At 40.7% G+C, this 16,316-nt stretch overlaps 1 protein-coding gene across 2 annotated transcripts in view; it reads right to left on the bottom strand.

Moving 5' to 3' along the window:
* Positions 1-12,863: 12,863 nt before the first annotated feature.
* Positions 12,864-16,316, bottom strand: part of hs3st1l1 (heparan sulfate (glucosamine) 3-O-sulfotransferase 1-like1) — a 33,138-nt gene continuing 29,685 nt past the window's right edge. For both annotated transcript variants that reach the window (XM_050071226.1, XM_050071227.1), the window contains exon 2: positions 12,864-14,164. In XM_050071226.1, the coding sequence (XP_049927183.1) occupies positions 13,039-13,977 (939 nt within the window). In that variant the 5' untranslated portion in view covers positions 13,978-14,164 and the 3' untranslated portion in view covers positions 12,864-13,038. The remainder of the gene's footprint in view (positions 14,165-16,316) is intronic.

Here is a 16,316-nt window from a genome sequence, read left to right on the forward strand (position 1 = left end):
AGCCACCATAGGTCTCCTACTGTATATGCTTTGTATGCGGGAGAAGTTTCAGTTGGTGTTGAGTTGTAATGTGCAACCTCACCACTAGATGTCACTGAATCCTACACACTAGACCTTTAAAGATTCATCAGAACATTTAGTATGTTGATCTTATAAATTATTATGTTGGGTAACCACCTATGCAGAAAATGACCCACACTTGAGACTGCACTGTAAAGATCTCATAAAACCAGTTTTGTCCCTTATCAAGTTCCTTACAGTTTAATTTTCTTTAAAAGAAAAAAGCCTGACTTCAGTTTGAGTGTCAAAGTTAATTGCTGACCTTGGCACAGTAATTTGACAGAAAAAGTGTTTACTCAAGGTCAGAAATATGGCAGTGGTGATGAAAACTGAGCTCCTGAAGTGGGGGGTGGGGTAAATTTAATTCCAACAGCAGCGGTCTGCATTGTTTCTTGTTTCAAGAATTATTTTCTGTATTTCTTTAAACAATTCCTATTGACTTGTTGAGTTAAGGTTTCATAACTCAATTATGAATAGATAGGCCTTGATTAGATTTAGTGACAAAAGTTAAAGTCCAAAGAAAAGAATCTGCCTTACCTGAACAGCCTTTGAATTCTGTGAGTATCTTTAGCTAAAAGCATTACGACTTTTGTGATGCCTGTGATGGGTTAATGCTAAATGCTGATAGAAGAGTAAGCACAAGTAGAGAGGAGTCATAAAGTGAATGAACTGACTCAGTTAAACAGCAATCTGTTAACTTTGCTCATATTAGCTTACTTTGGCCACCATGAGCTTCTGGTCATTCCACTAAGCGAGGCTGTGGCTAAACTTTAGACTGTATAAATAACTGTTGTAGCTACCATAATGTCACCCATTGGTTTATGGACTGCCTCAAGTTCAACATTTTAGTTATCGCCATCTTGGGTTTTTGGAACCAGAAATGACCATATCTGGTCAAGAGGCTGGCGCTGTAGAGGAGTGTGGGGCTGATCTGACTGAGAAGCCGAGGACGCTATTGGTAGACAGCCTGTTACTGGAGCAGCCCTGTCCTTAAATTCTCATAGCTTTGGGCCTCAATAAAATGTGGATGGGGGAGTTATAAAACAATTCACTGCTTGTACAGTTTTATTAAATTAACTATAGAGACCAAAACATTTATTTATTTATTTATTTTATATCATCATTTTAATAACATGGGAGTGTATTACTCTGTTTTGGAGCCAGCCTCAAGTGGCCATTCAATGAAGTGCAGGTTTTGGCACTTCCTGATTGGCTTTATTTTCAGCCTCGGATGTTGGGCAAATCTCCAGAGTGAACTATACTGACTGTAAACAGAGTGTCTCATTCCTGATAAATTCACATTTTCATTTGTAGGATGAATGACCTTATTAATCTTTTAAGTTACATATTCTTACTTTAAACTACACAGTCGTAAAACCTGCACTATTTGCATCACCTATAACATACTATATAGCTGCAACTTTCCACATTAGCAGCTCCAAGGGGCATCAACAAATAAAAGTATGAAAAGTGTTTGAACTTCAATACCCCCCAAATCCCGCAGTAAACTGTACACAACACAACCTGGCTGCTCTGAGACACTTTATGATACCAAATGATACCAAAGGGACTGCAAGACAGACAGTCTAACATTGGTGAGTCCGGCTTTCTGTATTTCACTGTGAAGTTTTAATACTTCCTTTCCAGCAGGCAGAGAGAGATTTCACACCAGTCACCACAACTGACTCTGGAATTTCATTTTGGCAAATACCATAAATGTGCACCACCAATGGAGGGGTGATGATGGGAGTCTCTTCCCTGTTGCAGCCTCACTTTGTGGCACAGTCTGATAAGACAGGGGTAAGTAGCTTGCCTCATGCAGGTTTCATTAGTAGCAATGTATTAAATTCAAATAATTGCAAGCTTTTATGACACTTAGTGTCATTTTAGTGACTAAATTAACCTCCTTTGCATTCATACAACACTCTGGGTATTTCTTGGATAACAATTTCTTCTACTGCATGTTGATTAAGCAGTGAAACACTCTTGACACAACAATGTAAAATTAACTGACCACCTCTGTGTGCTGTAGACACATACTGCTCAGTAAGTGCTGATGTGCTAAATATACAAGAATCATCATTTTTAATAATTCTGAAACAGATGCCAGTGTTAAAAATAAAAACACATTTTGGGGAATATTTTCAAAAAGTGAAGATGAGAGGTTGTTTATTTCCCTTTTTTCTTTCCTTCCTGCCCTTCCATTTGGCTTATTTACCTGTTTCAGCTGCCACAAGGCTGCTGGATTAGCAAGCACCCCAAGGGGTAAGTTGTTCACTTTACAGAGGACTTCAGGGGGACTGAGCTGATGTTATCGTTTCCTCTGAAGTCTGTGCTATCTCTTTGAACACACTTTATCTTCACATCTCTGCACTCGCCGGCAAATGGAGCAACACACAAGGGCTGCTTTGAAATGAATTAGCAATAGGAAGGTGCCCGAGTCACTTGTGAAGCATACTTAATTTGTATAACATAAATTAATGTTCTAAAAATAAGGACCTCATCCATCCTTTGAGCGGGCTCACCGTGAGCTTGAAACAATGAAATCCAGACAGTGATGAGGGATGACATTGAAAAATTAGTGGAGTCAAAATGTCACCTTCCCCCCTGAAGTGCTGCAACCAGGCAACCATAAAAAAGTACAGAAACAGAAGATGAATGAACGAAAGAGGTGCTAAGAATCCAACACTAGCTGCGATCCCAGCTGACGGAGAGAGCGAGGCAAAAAGACTGACAGACTTCAAGGGAGCTCAGAGAGACCTTCTTGCCTTTGTCTGGTCCCTCTCGCCCCTTTCTGCGATGGCTGGAAATAGCAATTGTGTGACACTTGGCTCCGGGGGGCCCAGGCTGCTATAAGCCAGCAATGAAATGTGATGCTTTTTGCCATGGCTGCGCACTTCTACTGTTGTTGTTGTTTGGCTGTGGAGGGATCAGAGCGGGGACTCAGGGCTCTACTGTACACCCAAAGGAGAGTAGATTTCATATTCCAGAGTGAAATGCCTTCTGGCACTGTTCCGCCAGCCCTTGATTTGAATAGACAAGAGCTGCTGGGGAGGATTGAGGGATAAAAGAGGCCGGGGGACAGAAGTGACTGGATCCTAAAAAACAGACACAAAGTCTAGATGCTGTATCAGCACCCAGACATATGGAGAAACAGAGTGCTGACTGTGAAGCGACACTACAGCTACATCCTCACTAAGAGGTTTTTTTCACTTTAAAATGCATAACTGTTGCTATGTTTACACTAGGGATGGGCTTGACTACTTGAATAGTCATTTAGACGTCAGTATTCGTTCAATCTATAGAGTACTCAATGCTGCCCCTCCCACATGTGAACATGACTTATATATATTTACTATTTAAGAAGGGTAAAATCTTATTTCATTGTAGACCTGTATGCATTGTATTGCTTTGTTCAGCACCTCCCTGCTCCGCTGTCACTCTCTTTCTCTCTGTTTATCATGAGCAGCATGAGAGCTCCACACCGGTTGGGGAGATAGGACAGAGTTGAGCGTTGAGCATTTCAGAGTGAGTTTGTTTGGACCTTTAAATGGCTTGGCATCAGATGTGTGTCAGCTTTTGCCAGCTGAGCAGATATTGAACTGACCGAGAGGATAGCGGCACAGATACGTTCCCTTATTACTGTGTTTAACTTGTGTAACGCTGACGACAGCGCCAGAAAGTTTGTTGATTTTTCTCATGTCAACTTTGAATTTATGGTTAATATACGTATTGGTGCCTGGTTGTTAAATAAATAGATTTCAGATTGGAATTGTTTTACGTTGTTTTACTTACATTCCCAATAACATTAGATTTTTTTTTCAAGTACTCCACAATAATTTAATGCGAGCACTTTACTTAAAATGCCCATCCCTTGTTTATGCCTATCGTCAAACACGTTGTTCTCATGCACTGTTTGTAAGTATACCTTAAAATGGTAATGCACTACAATTCATACATAATTCCTTTAATCATGAGTCAGTAATTCATGTTTGACTTACGTAAACAGAAAGGCTTTGATCATATGACGAATGTGCTGACAGGAGTCAAGTAGAAAGCGGTCCAGTCAGGAGGCAGGTTGGGGCGGTGGAGGGGTCACAAAACACGTCTACCTCATGAGACTAGTGTTTGGAACAATATGAATGCAACTGAACTTTGAGTTTCTCTAAAGTACGTTGTCACCGTGTTCATCCTCCTAAACCTAACCTATGTAACTTAATAAGTACATTAACGTCAATCATAGGGTGCTAATTCTTTTGATCATTTGATTCTTTGTTTGTGTGTTTTTGTAAGATATCATAATATCATGAAAAACAAAGGACTGGAACCGTGTGAAACCAACTGAACTTTGAGTTTCTTTAAACTACATTGTCACCATGTTTATCTTCCTAAACCTAACCTATGTAACTTAAGTTACCTGAACCTAAACACCACTGACCATGTTTCTTTTCCTGAACCTAACCCAAATAACTTACCTAAACCCAGCCTACGTAACTTTACTTTTAAAACATTATAGCTAGGTCTACATACCTTTTGATTGATACCTTTTGTGAGTACTACTTTCCCATTGCCATGACTTCCTCTGGCGCTGGATCATGCTACTGCTCAAGTATGTTGCCGTGTTTGCAGTGTCATTTTTTTTTTATCTGTTTTTTTTTCGACATCTCAGTGGTATTGACAGTTGTTGTTTGTCCAGTGTACTGTATGTGAATGGTTGTGATATGTGTTTTTAGGTGGAGATTATTTCTGAAACTGTGATAAAACGCTCATATGTATAGAGAACATTTTACAGCAAAAGAATTTAAGTGTGGATGTGGCCTGAGCTGCCTTGTTAGGTCGTAGCTATAAAGTACCACACATATAATGACCCTGGATAATGTAACAAGGCTTTGTGTTGTGGCCACTGACCAGCGTTGCAGAGGACAAGAAGCCGGTCAGAGGCAAAAGTCAGAGGAGTAGCAAATTCGTATCACTTTGTTGTTGCAGTTGAGAACAAAGTACATCTTCAAAGTTGCTCAATCACCCTGAATTGACCCTGAGGCCAAAAAAGAATTTATCTGAGGTGCAGATTGTTTTCAGCTCTCTGAACATAGCAATCTTCTGCTTCCACCTGCCAATAACGCCACAGGTAACAGAATTTTAAGCTTTGTGTTCAGATGTTTGGAGTCATAGTTAACATTATGTTTCCATGTACACAGGCTAACACCTTTGACCTTTTACCAGATATTTTCCACGTTGTTCATCCTTTGTACTGATGATTCAACACGAAGAGTTCCATGCCCTTCTCAGCTGTAGAAATGCTGTCACTCACCTCATGTTGTGGGTGGAGAAAATAAATGGGTAAACAGTTTCTTCACTGGTAAAATGCTGAGTTAGAGAGAAGTTGAAAAATGTATGAACACATTTTTCTCTAATGCAAATATGTTTCTTCCATCTAGTCTGACATGTTTTGAATACATATTGGATTGTCTAGTGCTGACTATGCAAGGCTGTTGGATTTAATTCAAGTAAATGTCAGTTAATTTTTATCTTATTTGGGGTAATGTTCAGCTAGACACAAGGCACATATCTCTTACAAGATCTCAGACACTTATTTTAAGCTCTGAAGTTTGAAGACAAAAAAATATCTACATCAAGTTTTAGTATTAGTATTTTGTATTTTCTGGCAGACCTGTGAGGCTGAACAAAGGTGCTTTGAGATAAATGCTAATTAGTACTAAACACAAAGTACAACAAACCCTGATGAATGTTATTGTCATTATTAATGTCACTAGTTTTGCAAGTATTTGGTCATAAACCCAAAGTACTGGACAAAGAGAAAATTTGCCCTGATGACGGTCATGGTCATCCTGATGAAGTCATCGAGATTCGTCCTCTAGGGACCATGAGTATCTGCGCCAAACGTCATGGCAATCCATCCTGTAGTTGGCAAACCATTCCATTCAAAACTGAAAAGAACACTAAAAGCACTTTAAACCAGTCACACAAGGCATTTTCAAACAGAACAGTTCTAGGGACTTCCCGAGAGGAACTGTCCGATGGGGAGCTTCTGCGAGTCCTCCACACCTTCAGGGGCTTTTTTGTTTTCTGTTTGCATTTTCACCATCAATAGGAATGCCGGCAGTCAGCACAGTAACATGATCTTCTCTTTGACAAGTCAAAATTGTGTTGTCTTTCCATTGTCACATATATATCCAGTAAAGCCAGGACTTTTTTCATCAGTAGCTGGTTGTGTTTTTTGTTGTTTGTTCTTCACAAGGCCGAAGGGTTTGAAAAATTGCGGCTTCCCGTTTTGCTTTGGCTGTGTTTAACCAATCAGTGTATACTTATGACATCTGGACTGATCACTGTACACTTATGTAACTCATGACTCCTGTTGTGCTGGAAGGGTATCTGAAATAGGAGCTAAAAAGTCCCTCAAAACAGCGTTCAAGAACAAAGATCATTCCTAATTCCTGTGGTGCAGACACAACAAAAAGGTGGGAGGTTCATAGAACTATGATAAAGTTCCTCAAGTCCGAAAACATCTATAGTGTAGGGCACAATTTCTGTGCCATAACACTGTTACACTTACATCCACCTTACCTGTAAACTGTTTAAATACACACTTTTTTTAACATTTAAATATGATCTAAGCAAGATTAATCTAAGTATGTTGTTCTGTGATATCCACGATACCTCATGCATGTGAACTTAAGCAACCTATAATAATGAACAATTCATTTTTTCCAGCATCATTTGCACTGTTGTCCTTTGCAACTGTTGTCCAATTTCATTGTTCTTGTTGCTTGCAATACCGTAAATATATCTACATGTATATATACACTTTTTTATACATATTCATATCTGTGCATAGTAGCAAAATGTTTATGTTTATATTTTTCAACTTTGTTGTCCTTGTTTTAGCTCTATGTCTGTTTCTGTTTAAGTACATTGAGAGTCAAATTCCTTTTTGACTGTGAAAAGCTTAATCTCGTGATAGTACTGGAAACTACAAAATTCATGGCAATCCACCAGTTCATGAAATTGTTGAGTCTGGAACACTGATCAATATTGCCATCAATGTGCACCTGTAGTTAGTTAGCATAGTGGCTCAATATTCAGCGCACATCCCCCAACTTGAAGACTGTAGCATCCAAAATTGGTTGGGTAAGGTTCTATAGGTTTTTGTCTGTTTGAAGTCATCCTGACTTATTTCAAGAAACTTTTTCAAGTCAAAATCACTAACTTACCAATCTTAGTTTGCTTGTTTCAAGCAAACTAAAGCTACTAACTAAAATGTTTTCACTTGATAGGGCATTTTTGCTGAGCAAAAGCTTCACAGAAGCTCTAAAACGCTGCACCAGTAACTCTCTATTGACATCATGTCTCCTGCAGAACAGCAATAAGCGGTCAGATAGCATGTGGAAGTAGTGCTTCATTGTTGATACCACTCACACATGCCTACACAGACAGATTTTACAATGAGCTCTGCATTTGTAGCCCTGATCTCACCTGAGGTTTTTTATATCATTTTCTTTTCACCGCCTCAAAGGATTAATCAGAGGCTCTTATAATGCAGCCGCGAATAAGCAGACATGTCTCTTTCTCCTCCCTTTGACCTGAATGCAGCAGCAGCCTTCCTTCCTCTTTTGTAACGACTGCCATGAGAGCGCATCAAACACATGCCCTCTGCACCCGAGGCAATGAAAAATAAATCAACAAACAAATGAATAAGTAATCACAGAGGGAGAAAGAACAGGAGCCTGTAAAATATGTGTGAAAAAAAAAGCCATTTATCTGAATGATTCTTGTGTTTCTGAGCCTTTTGTGTTTGTGATAATCCAACGTGTATTTTGGGAAACATGTCTGTTTCCGGGTCCCTGATCTCATTCGATTTATGTTCATTGTTCTTTTTCTGATCAAGCAAGATGTAAAAAGGCCTCAGTGCGTTGGATTTGTGTGCGGTATTGTTGGCTATATTGTATGCATCACTCCCCACAGGCTTCTTGCATTTGAGCCAGCAACATAGAGCTAAAAACACTCCGTTGCTGCTGGGTGATGTCTTGGCTGCAAGAATTGAATGAAAGTGTTTTTTGTTTTTTTATCCTGCAAAGGCGCCACCTTGATGTTTTAGAAATAGCTTCATAGTGGTGAGAGCTCAGAGGCATCAACCAGATGGTCGCACCTGTGTGCACAGCTGTGTGGAATAGCTGTGTATTTAATAGAGAAATAAACACAAAGATACTCATTCAGCTGGCAATAAGGTTATCTTTGAAATCCTATAAAAGGACTCTATCATCATTAAAACAGTTAACCATTCAGTGTGTAATTAATTACTTGTAGAGAAACTGCAGATGCTGCAGTATTCATGAATTAAAAAAAAAAAAAAAGAAGAAACCAACTCCTGCATCTTATCGAGCTGTAACCCAAGTCACTGACCCATGCTGTTTATAGCTTATGTATACCTGCTGAGCCATGTCAGTCGACTCTTAATGTGCATTAGGCTCTCCTTCTAATGTTGACACGGAGGTCATTAATTCACATCAAGGACACCTCTGTAATAGACTTGTATCACGCAAATACAGTGGCTGTTAGTTTGCAAACAGCTTAGCAAGCAGCGAGCGTTCCTTGTGCTTTGATTCGATGCTAAGTGCTTCATCAATCACAATCCCAGACAGATCATTAGAGGCTTCTAGGATGACAAGACCAGCCAAAACATCTACAGCAGATTGCTCCAGACCACCCCTCAAACCTTTAATTGCACCCGAGGTTGGCAGTTATCAAAGACACGCAGTGATAAGTGACTCACTCAATAGTAGCCATTAGTTAAAGCAACTTGTTAGTGTCAAGGGTTTTTTAAATGACTTGCCGTGCAATATAGTATGTCAGGAGCAAAGCAACATGTGCTTTTTTCTGTGTAGCAGAGGTAGAACTGAAAACGCTGTAGGCCTTTGAGCAAACTGTGCTGCACAACACATTGCGGTTTTTAATAAGAGCTCTAATTCAGCTGTTTTCGGCCTCAGATTTAAGTGGCAGACTGTGAAACCAGATGGTTGTTGGATTGTATCCCCTGTCAACATGCTTTTAAGTAAGGTAATTAAAACAACATGATGAAGATAATGCTGGCTTCAGTTTAGTTTAGTTGACAAAAAGTTTATATCTCAGTTTGTTTTTGGTCTGTCCACAACTGTGTTCTACAATTACATTTCATTTTGTATTTATTTATTTTACACACAGAGGCCTGAATTACCTGAAATATAGGTGAACTGTCCACCCGCTGGTTCCCAAAGATCTACTGCGGGTTTTAAACTGAATTATCTCAATAGGGTTTGGATGGATTGCCATAACAGTTTTAACATTTTGACATGTATGGTCCCCAGAAGATCAATCTTAACTGACTCTGGGAATCCCCTGACTTTTCTCCTACAGTGCCAATATGAGGTTGACATTTGTGTTATTGAGTCAAATTTCTCGGATCAATTGTTTGATGCTAACCATAAAATTCGGTGCAGAAATTTTATTCCCCTGTCTTGTTACAGCTTTGGTGAGCCCTTAACTTTCCATATGGTGCCATCATTGGAACAAAATTTTAGTTTGTCGAATTGTTTACTCTTGTAACAGCAAATGACATACAGGCCCCATTCATCACCCTCAGATGTACAGTCTTTAGTGCTAATTAGCTAATTTTAGCATGCTAAACTAAACTAAACGAATGCATGCTGCCCTGTTAAACTCCAATACTGAACACTGTAAACATTATACGCGCTAAACATCAGCCTTTTAGCATTGTGAGCATGTTAGCATGCTGATGTTAGCATTTAGCTCTGGCACCCTGTGCATCCTCACACAGTATATTTACATGACATTAGAGAAAATAGATTCATGGTGTTAGTCCAACTAAAACCAGACTTTTGAAATGCATGTAACCATGTTAGTGCGACTCAAATTGTACCAAATTGAATTTCTCAAAGTCGGTCTAACACATCCAGAAAATGCGATTGGGAGTCGAATTACTCCTGCATGTATACAGTCAGTCGGACCTAACCTGGCTGAGGCGCTCGGCGCATGCTCCACAGACTCCACCCCGGGCTTTGACACGGTGTCAAAGTGAACAGCCCCTGGCATGTTAGATCAAGGTAGTTAAGGGAAGTCGGCAAATCAGATCTGTAACTTCGGGATAAGGATTGCCTCTTCACAGTGTGTCACTGAAAGCATTAAATGCGAAACAGAAAAAGAAGAAGCTGGTAACAACATGGCAAAATCTAAATCCAGAGCCATTGCATTTTCAGATAGACAGATGGTACAATGCTGTAATGTTGTCCACCGTGGTACCAGTTTGCTGCTAGCTAATTGTAGCTAACTTGTTTGTCAGTTGTTTGGTATGTGGCGTAATAGGTCAACCAGAAAAGGGTAAAATACTAACAAGCTGAAACGGGGCATATCACCATCTATTGCAGCAGAGTCGGACATACTTCGGTCAATAAATCGATTTCCCGCCCATGCTTGTATACTGGGACAAGGACAGTAGTCCAATTAAATGGCCTGTTCGAGCTATAACCGTAGCAAGACTTTATTGTGCATGGAAACATACTGACAAAGCCACTGGCATTGCTGTAGACCAATAATACTCAACTTGCAGCCCGTGGGCCTAATCTGGCCTGTGATAGGGTGCTGGGTGGCTGTCGACCATTTTTTAATTCACATGAGAGTAAACTGATTAACACTGAGATTTTCTTTTTTTTATTTATCTATTCTTTTTTTGTACTTTGAATATGAAATAACGTGCCAGGGTGCACAGAGACACATCAAAATAGAGCTTGTTTATAAAAAAGGGCCAGAGGTGGCTCAAATTGCAGAAACTGGCCCCTGGTCTCCTGTTATTTTGCAAAAGTGGCCCCCAGGCAAAGCAAGTTGAGCATCCCTGCTGTAGACTCTTGTTTAAGGATAACACAATACAGACCTAAATCCCCACTGTGTTTTTACCACATTAGGAATAAAACAAGGATACATTTGCTATGACAGTATTATTTTTAGCATTTTATCATCATCAACAATGCCATGAACAAACCAACATTGGATTATCCTACAAAAAAGCTGCTGTAGTCACAGCTTGAATCCTGTATTAAAGCTTAGCTACAGAGAAACATAAAGGAGTCATATCACTGCATTTGTTGCAATGATATGGGCTTCAGGGGATTTGCTGATAAAAAAAAAAAATCCTTAGCCTTAAACAACCCATTGCTGACTGCAGTTCCTCCGAGCCCAACATTAGACAGCTACAGATGCACTGTGCAGCTCCCAGTGTTTCTGCACAACAGCAAGCATACTCAGTCAACTTTGCCTCAAATAAATAAAGGATATAAATGGGAATTTGTTCAGTGTGTGTTCTCATATTGTAAGCAAAACATGCCCTTTTGTCCTTCCTGCCCACCTGCTTAATGGAAACACTGTGCTGCGCCAATGTAACACCTTGGGAATGATTGGTAAAGTGTGTGTATATGTGTGTGTGTCTGATGTGGCAGTGAAATGAGGCTGCTAGTGCCGCGTCGTTCTCTTCCAGATGAGCGGCTGGGTGATACGTACCAGAGCAGACAGGCGGCGGCCAGGGTCAGGAGGTAACTGTCACAGGCCCTTCACCTGTGTGTGCACCGACAGAGGGGATCCTAGAAAGAGCACGTCTAGACACATATCCCTCATGCTGTTCCCTCATGAGTTACTCTGGAGTCCAAGTGCCCCCTGGTGAGCAGACGGGAGAAAAGTCCCTGAGCGAGAAGAGTTCTGGGGGATTTAGCACTGCCTTTGCCATCACACAGTACTTGTGTACACACATGAAAATCATACAATTTTCCAGTCTAATTATAATTTAAAACCCCAGGTCACCAGTGTACTACGTTATTCATATGAATATTCAACATTTTTCTATGCAGCCCACAGCTATATGCCCTCCTCCCCTGTTCTGTTCTGGATATAGATCCAATGTAGCATCAACGACTACATGCCTCGGGAGAGTTATAGTGCTTATTCCAGCAGACAGAGCTGGGAGATCACATGAATATCAGATCCCAGTGGAGCTGTAGCTTTGGCTGCTGTTTAAAGCCTAATCAATGAAAGAAACATGACCCATGACTATCTGTTGTGTATGGGGTGACAAGATGTTTCTGGGAAAACTGCATGTGAAGTATGATTCAGGAAAAAGATAATATGTGGTGGGAAAAAGCAGATACGGTATCATTTGTAAATGTTTTACAGCACATGATTTAATGACTGCATTTAACACCTGAGCAAATTGTTGAGGAGAGCAGCAGCAAAATGCAACAGCAGCTCCCTGGATTTCAGCTTGCTGACTATGGAGATTTGACTGATTTAGCTGCAGGCACAGGCTACCTTCAATGTCCAAAGCCATTAGTGATTCCTGTACTACTAAAGCGCTGCTCCAGGGTACCCATTTCCTTGCATTAATGTCTACCTTCCACCACAGCAAATCAAAGGCTTATTCTAATGCCTCTGCCTATCTTGGTATACTCCCTAAATAACACAGGTGAGAGGGCTCAGGGGTTTTTGATGGCCTAAATGAAAATGGAGAGAAACAGAAACAGGCCACTTTTCTGTTACATTTGAAAGCAGAACAATTTATTATCAAGAACAAGAATATCAAACAAGAGAGAGGAAAAAAAGTTCATCAGTTTCATAAACTTGTTTTCGTTGCAATTTGATCACTTAAACGCCTTCAGCACAGAGAGAATGACTTATTAAGCTTGGAGATTCTTCCATTTAATCTTACGCCTCTAGTTACAGTTTTTCTTCTTTTTTTTTTTTTTGCCTTATCGTGTAAATATAGAACTGCTCTGCTGAAACCAGAGACCACAACAGTAGTTATTAAGAGGCTATTCAAAGGGGTTTTTAAATGTCAGTTCTGTAAAGTGCTTTATGCCCCTTTTTGTCCTCATCACAGACAAGGTAGTGGCTCCCTTGAGTCTGATTTGTGATCTGGGATCCTTATTGCCAGTCGAAGGTGCGCTTCACCAGCCTGAAGAAGGTTCGGTTGTGTTCCCGTAGGTAAGAGCGGAGCTGCTGGAGGACGGTGCTGTTGACAGCCGGGTGAGGACGTCCCTTAGACTCATGCAGACAGCGCTCTCGGCCGTCACTTCTGATACAGTAAAACCCCTTGGTCTGGTTGAAGTAGAAGTTGGAGGATACTATCCTTGGAGGCAAGTTGAGGAAGCGCTCCACCTTCTGAAGCTCTGGCAAGGGGTCACGGATCAGAGCATCCCCATCTACGATGTGTATCTGCTCCAGCGGGAAGTGGCGCAGCCAATTGCGCATGTGGACGTCGTACAGGCTCCTCTGAATGGCCTTGTATCGGATATTCAGGGCTCCGTTGCGCACTAGGAGGTTCTCAATGGCTTGTACTGGCTTGTGGTTCTCCAGCCGGTTGAAGTACACCTGGGTGTAGTCGGAGATAACCCGCTCGCATGGGTCTCGTAAGATCAGCAGCAGCTTTATGGATGAGTTCATGGCACAGATGCGTTCTGGTGCAAGAGCTGATGTAAAGTAACCTGGAGTTTTCTCCACTGTGATCTGGTGAGGGTATGAGTAGGGCATCAACTCACGGTACCACTCAAAGCCCTTGGCATAGTTCTCATCCCAATCAAAGAAGTGCACCTCGGTGGCAGCAGCAGCAACCTCAGGGTGTATGTCCAGCATCTCCAACAGTGCTCGTGTGCCCCCCTTGCGTACCCCAATAATGATACTGTGCGGGGCTCTTTTACTAGTCCCTGGGGGTGGAGATGAGGTTATATCTCCAGAGACATTGACGAGCCCAGCATCGAGGTCCATGGGGTCCAGTGTTATGCCAAATCTGGCCTGGACAAGCTCAGGTGGTGCAGCGTATGTCTGGAGAACCAGAAGAAAGGCAGATGCCAGGAAACAAGCCATGGTGATGGTATGAAGATTAGAGATTGGCAATGAGACAGGAGCAAGAAAAGCAGACAATGGTTTAGCTGTGGACCAGATCTGTCTTTCTCAGCTCAGTGATAACAAGAGCAGGAAGAAGTGCAGTCTTTGTCTGCCATTGAATTTGAACCGGAGGAGGAGGAGAAATCATCGGCAGTCCACAGCACATCTGTAGGAAAGAACAAAGACAAAAAGAAGAAGAAAAGGCTTTCAGATTTCAGGCATACAAAGCAGAATGAATGTCTGTATTACACTGAAATGGCACTTTCCTCATTCCCCTGAAAAAGCAATCGAGCCATAAATACAATCCATGTCTGTTATAAGTGTATCATCTCAAAAGGATAATCTCAATTCATCTTTCTTTGAGTCTCTCTTCATCTTCCCTCTTCCCATCTGCTTTCTCCTCTAACTCTATAAAGTCACTTTCAATTGATACTGTAATTTCTCTGGCTGAAAAACATTTAGCCAGACAGCTCGTTAGAAAATGTGTCCGAGATATGCAAGTGTGGCTGAAGGCCAGGAGATGAGGCCTGAGTGCTCCGTCTTCCTTTGCCGGGTCAAGATCCACACCTGAATCGATACCCCTCTGCAGCGTCGAAATCAAAGCATTTGGAGACTTATAAAGACAAATTTATTGCGGGAAATCAGAGTTCCCACTTCTAGGTGACTTTGATTTTCGATACATGTCAAAAAAGATCAATACTAGGGCAATGAAATTCAGCAAACACAAGGAGAGGGATTTAGAGCATTAAATCAGACTTACAGTGTGGCTGAAGGGCCCCTCACAACCATGGGAAAATTAAAATTTGCTGTCTTGTCTCTTTCAGATTTTTTTTTGTTTTATCTTTTATTACAAGGATTGTTAAATATTTTATTATTTCTTCTTCTTGTCAAATGCCTTCTATTAACCAAGAAACAGTATATGTAAAAATGTTCCCCTGCTCTGTAGCAAGAAGCCATGAGCTGAAATAACAGAACACATTTTTTTTAAATGTCATGGAATTAATTTAAAATAAACAAAAGTCTTCAGATACCTTCACGAGGAAAACAAGCTCAGAGTGCTGTTGCTTACACTGTGCTAGTCAAAGCAACGGGGCCGGGCTATGCAAACATCCAGCTCCAACAGCAAAGGTCACGGTAAGGTAATCTAAACAAACGCAGATATTCCCTGGCTGGGAACAGACTGCCAGACACACACACACACAAGTTCAGAGTGCTGTTCTGGATACATACGGCAGACAGATTGTGTGTTCAGCACATATTACTCATCACTTATATTGTAGGCTAAAAATGGGTTACAGATCATTTTGAATACATTTTCAAACCTGGTCTTCTTGTATAGAATTCACTTCAACACACTGTGATAAGGTTTTAGCATGCAGGAGGTGATCTTCCCCATACAGATGCTGAGTTCCTGCGTCACTCTCTGTAGATGGCATTTACTGTAATTACATCTATTGGGGTTTAAAATGCTAAATTATTAAAGCAATGTGAAACTGCGTGGCTTTTATAGCAGCGGGGAGGCTGCACTTTTCCGAACTTTTTTTCTTTGCAGTTTTTTCTATCCAATTTTCCTGGTAAAAAATGTAGAAAGCCTGTTCTGTTTCCTTTTTATAAATGGAGGCTGATGAAATATCATCTTTTGACATTTCCATGTTCCTTATCCTCAGTAAGTTTGCACAATAAAATATCAAGGTAAGGCTAAAAAGTTTGGTTCTAAAAACTGTAATAAAATAAATTTAAAAAAGGTTACTCAGTAGAGTGTAGATCCCCGCCAGCTGGCCACATGCTCCCAATCTGACCGCAGCCACTCTAGACAATTCTTGTAATTCATGTTTCCAAAGCATCCCAGAAACTAATAAAAACACATGCCTCTATTTTTGCCTAATGTTTTACACAGAGCAGATTGAGTTCTGCTAACAGACACTGTGTATGAAATACAGATACAATGTAATTATGATGATGAGTGTATTTTTGATAACTAAAACACAGCCACAGATCTATGATCCATGTCGCTCATAACTGGACTTTGGATGCTACAGCACAATATAGTAGAAAATAACAACAATAAACAGACTAAAACAGACAAAAACAAAATATTTAACTATGTAGCCTGCTTACTTGCTTAGCACGAGCACAAATAACAAGCAAAAATGACCAAATCAACAAAATCTGCACGTCTATATAATTGTGCATGCAAAATGCTCCACCACTACACCACCAGGTATGACGCAATGCAGCAAATGGAACAAAACTGGGCTGTACCCTGACTGTGGAGGGCCACACCTGGTGAAATAGTCCTTCCCAGCTCCCTTACAGTC

This window comes from Epinephelus moara, chromosome 19 (assembly GCF_006386435.1).
Source record: "Epinephelus moara isolate mb chromosome 19, YSFRI_EMoa_1.0, whole genome shotgun sequence".
In the NCBI taxonomy this organism is placed as follows: Eukaryota; Metazoa; Chordata; class Actinopteri; order Perciformes; family Serranidae; genus Epinephelus; species Epinephelus moara.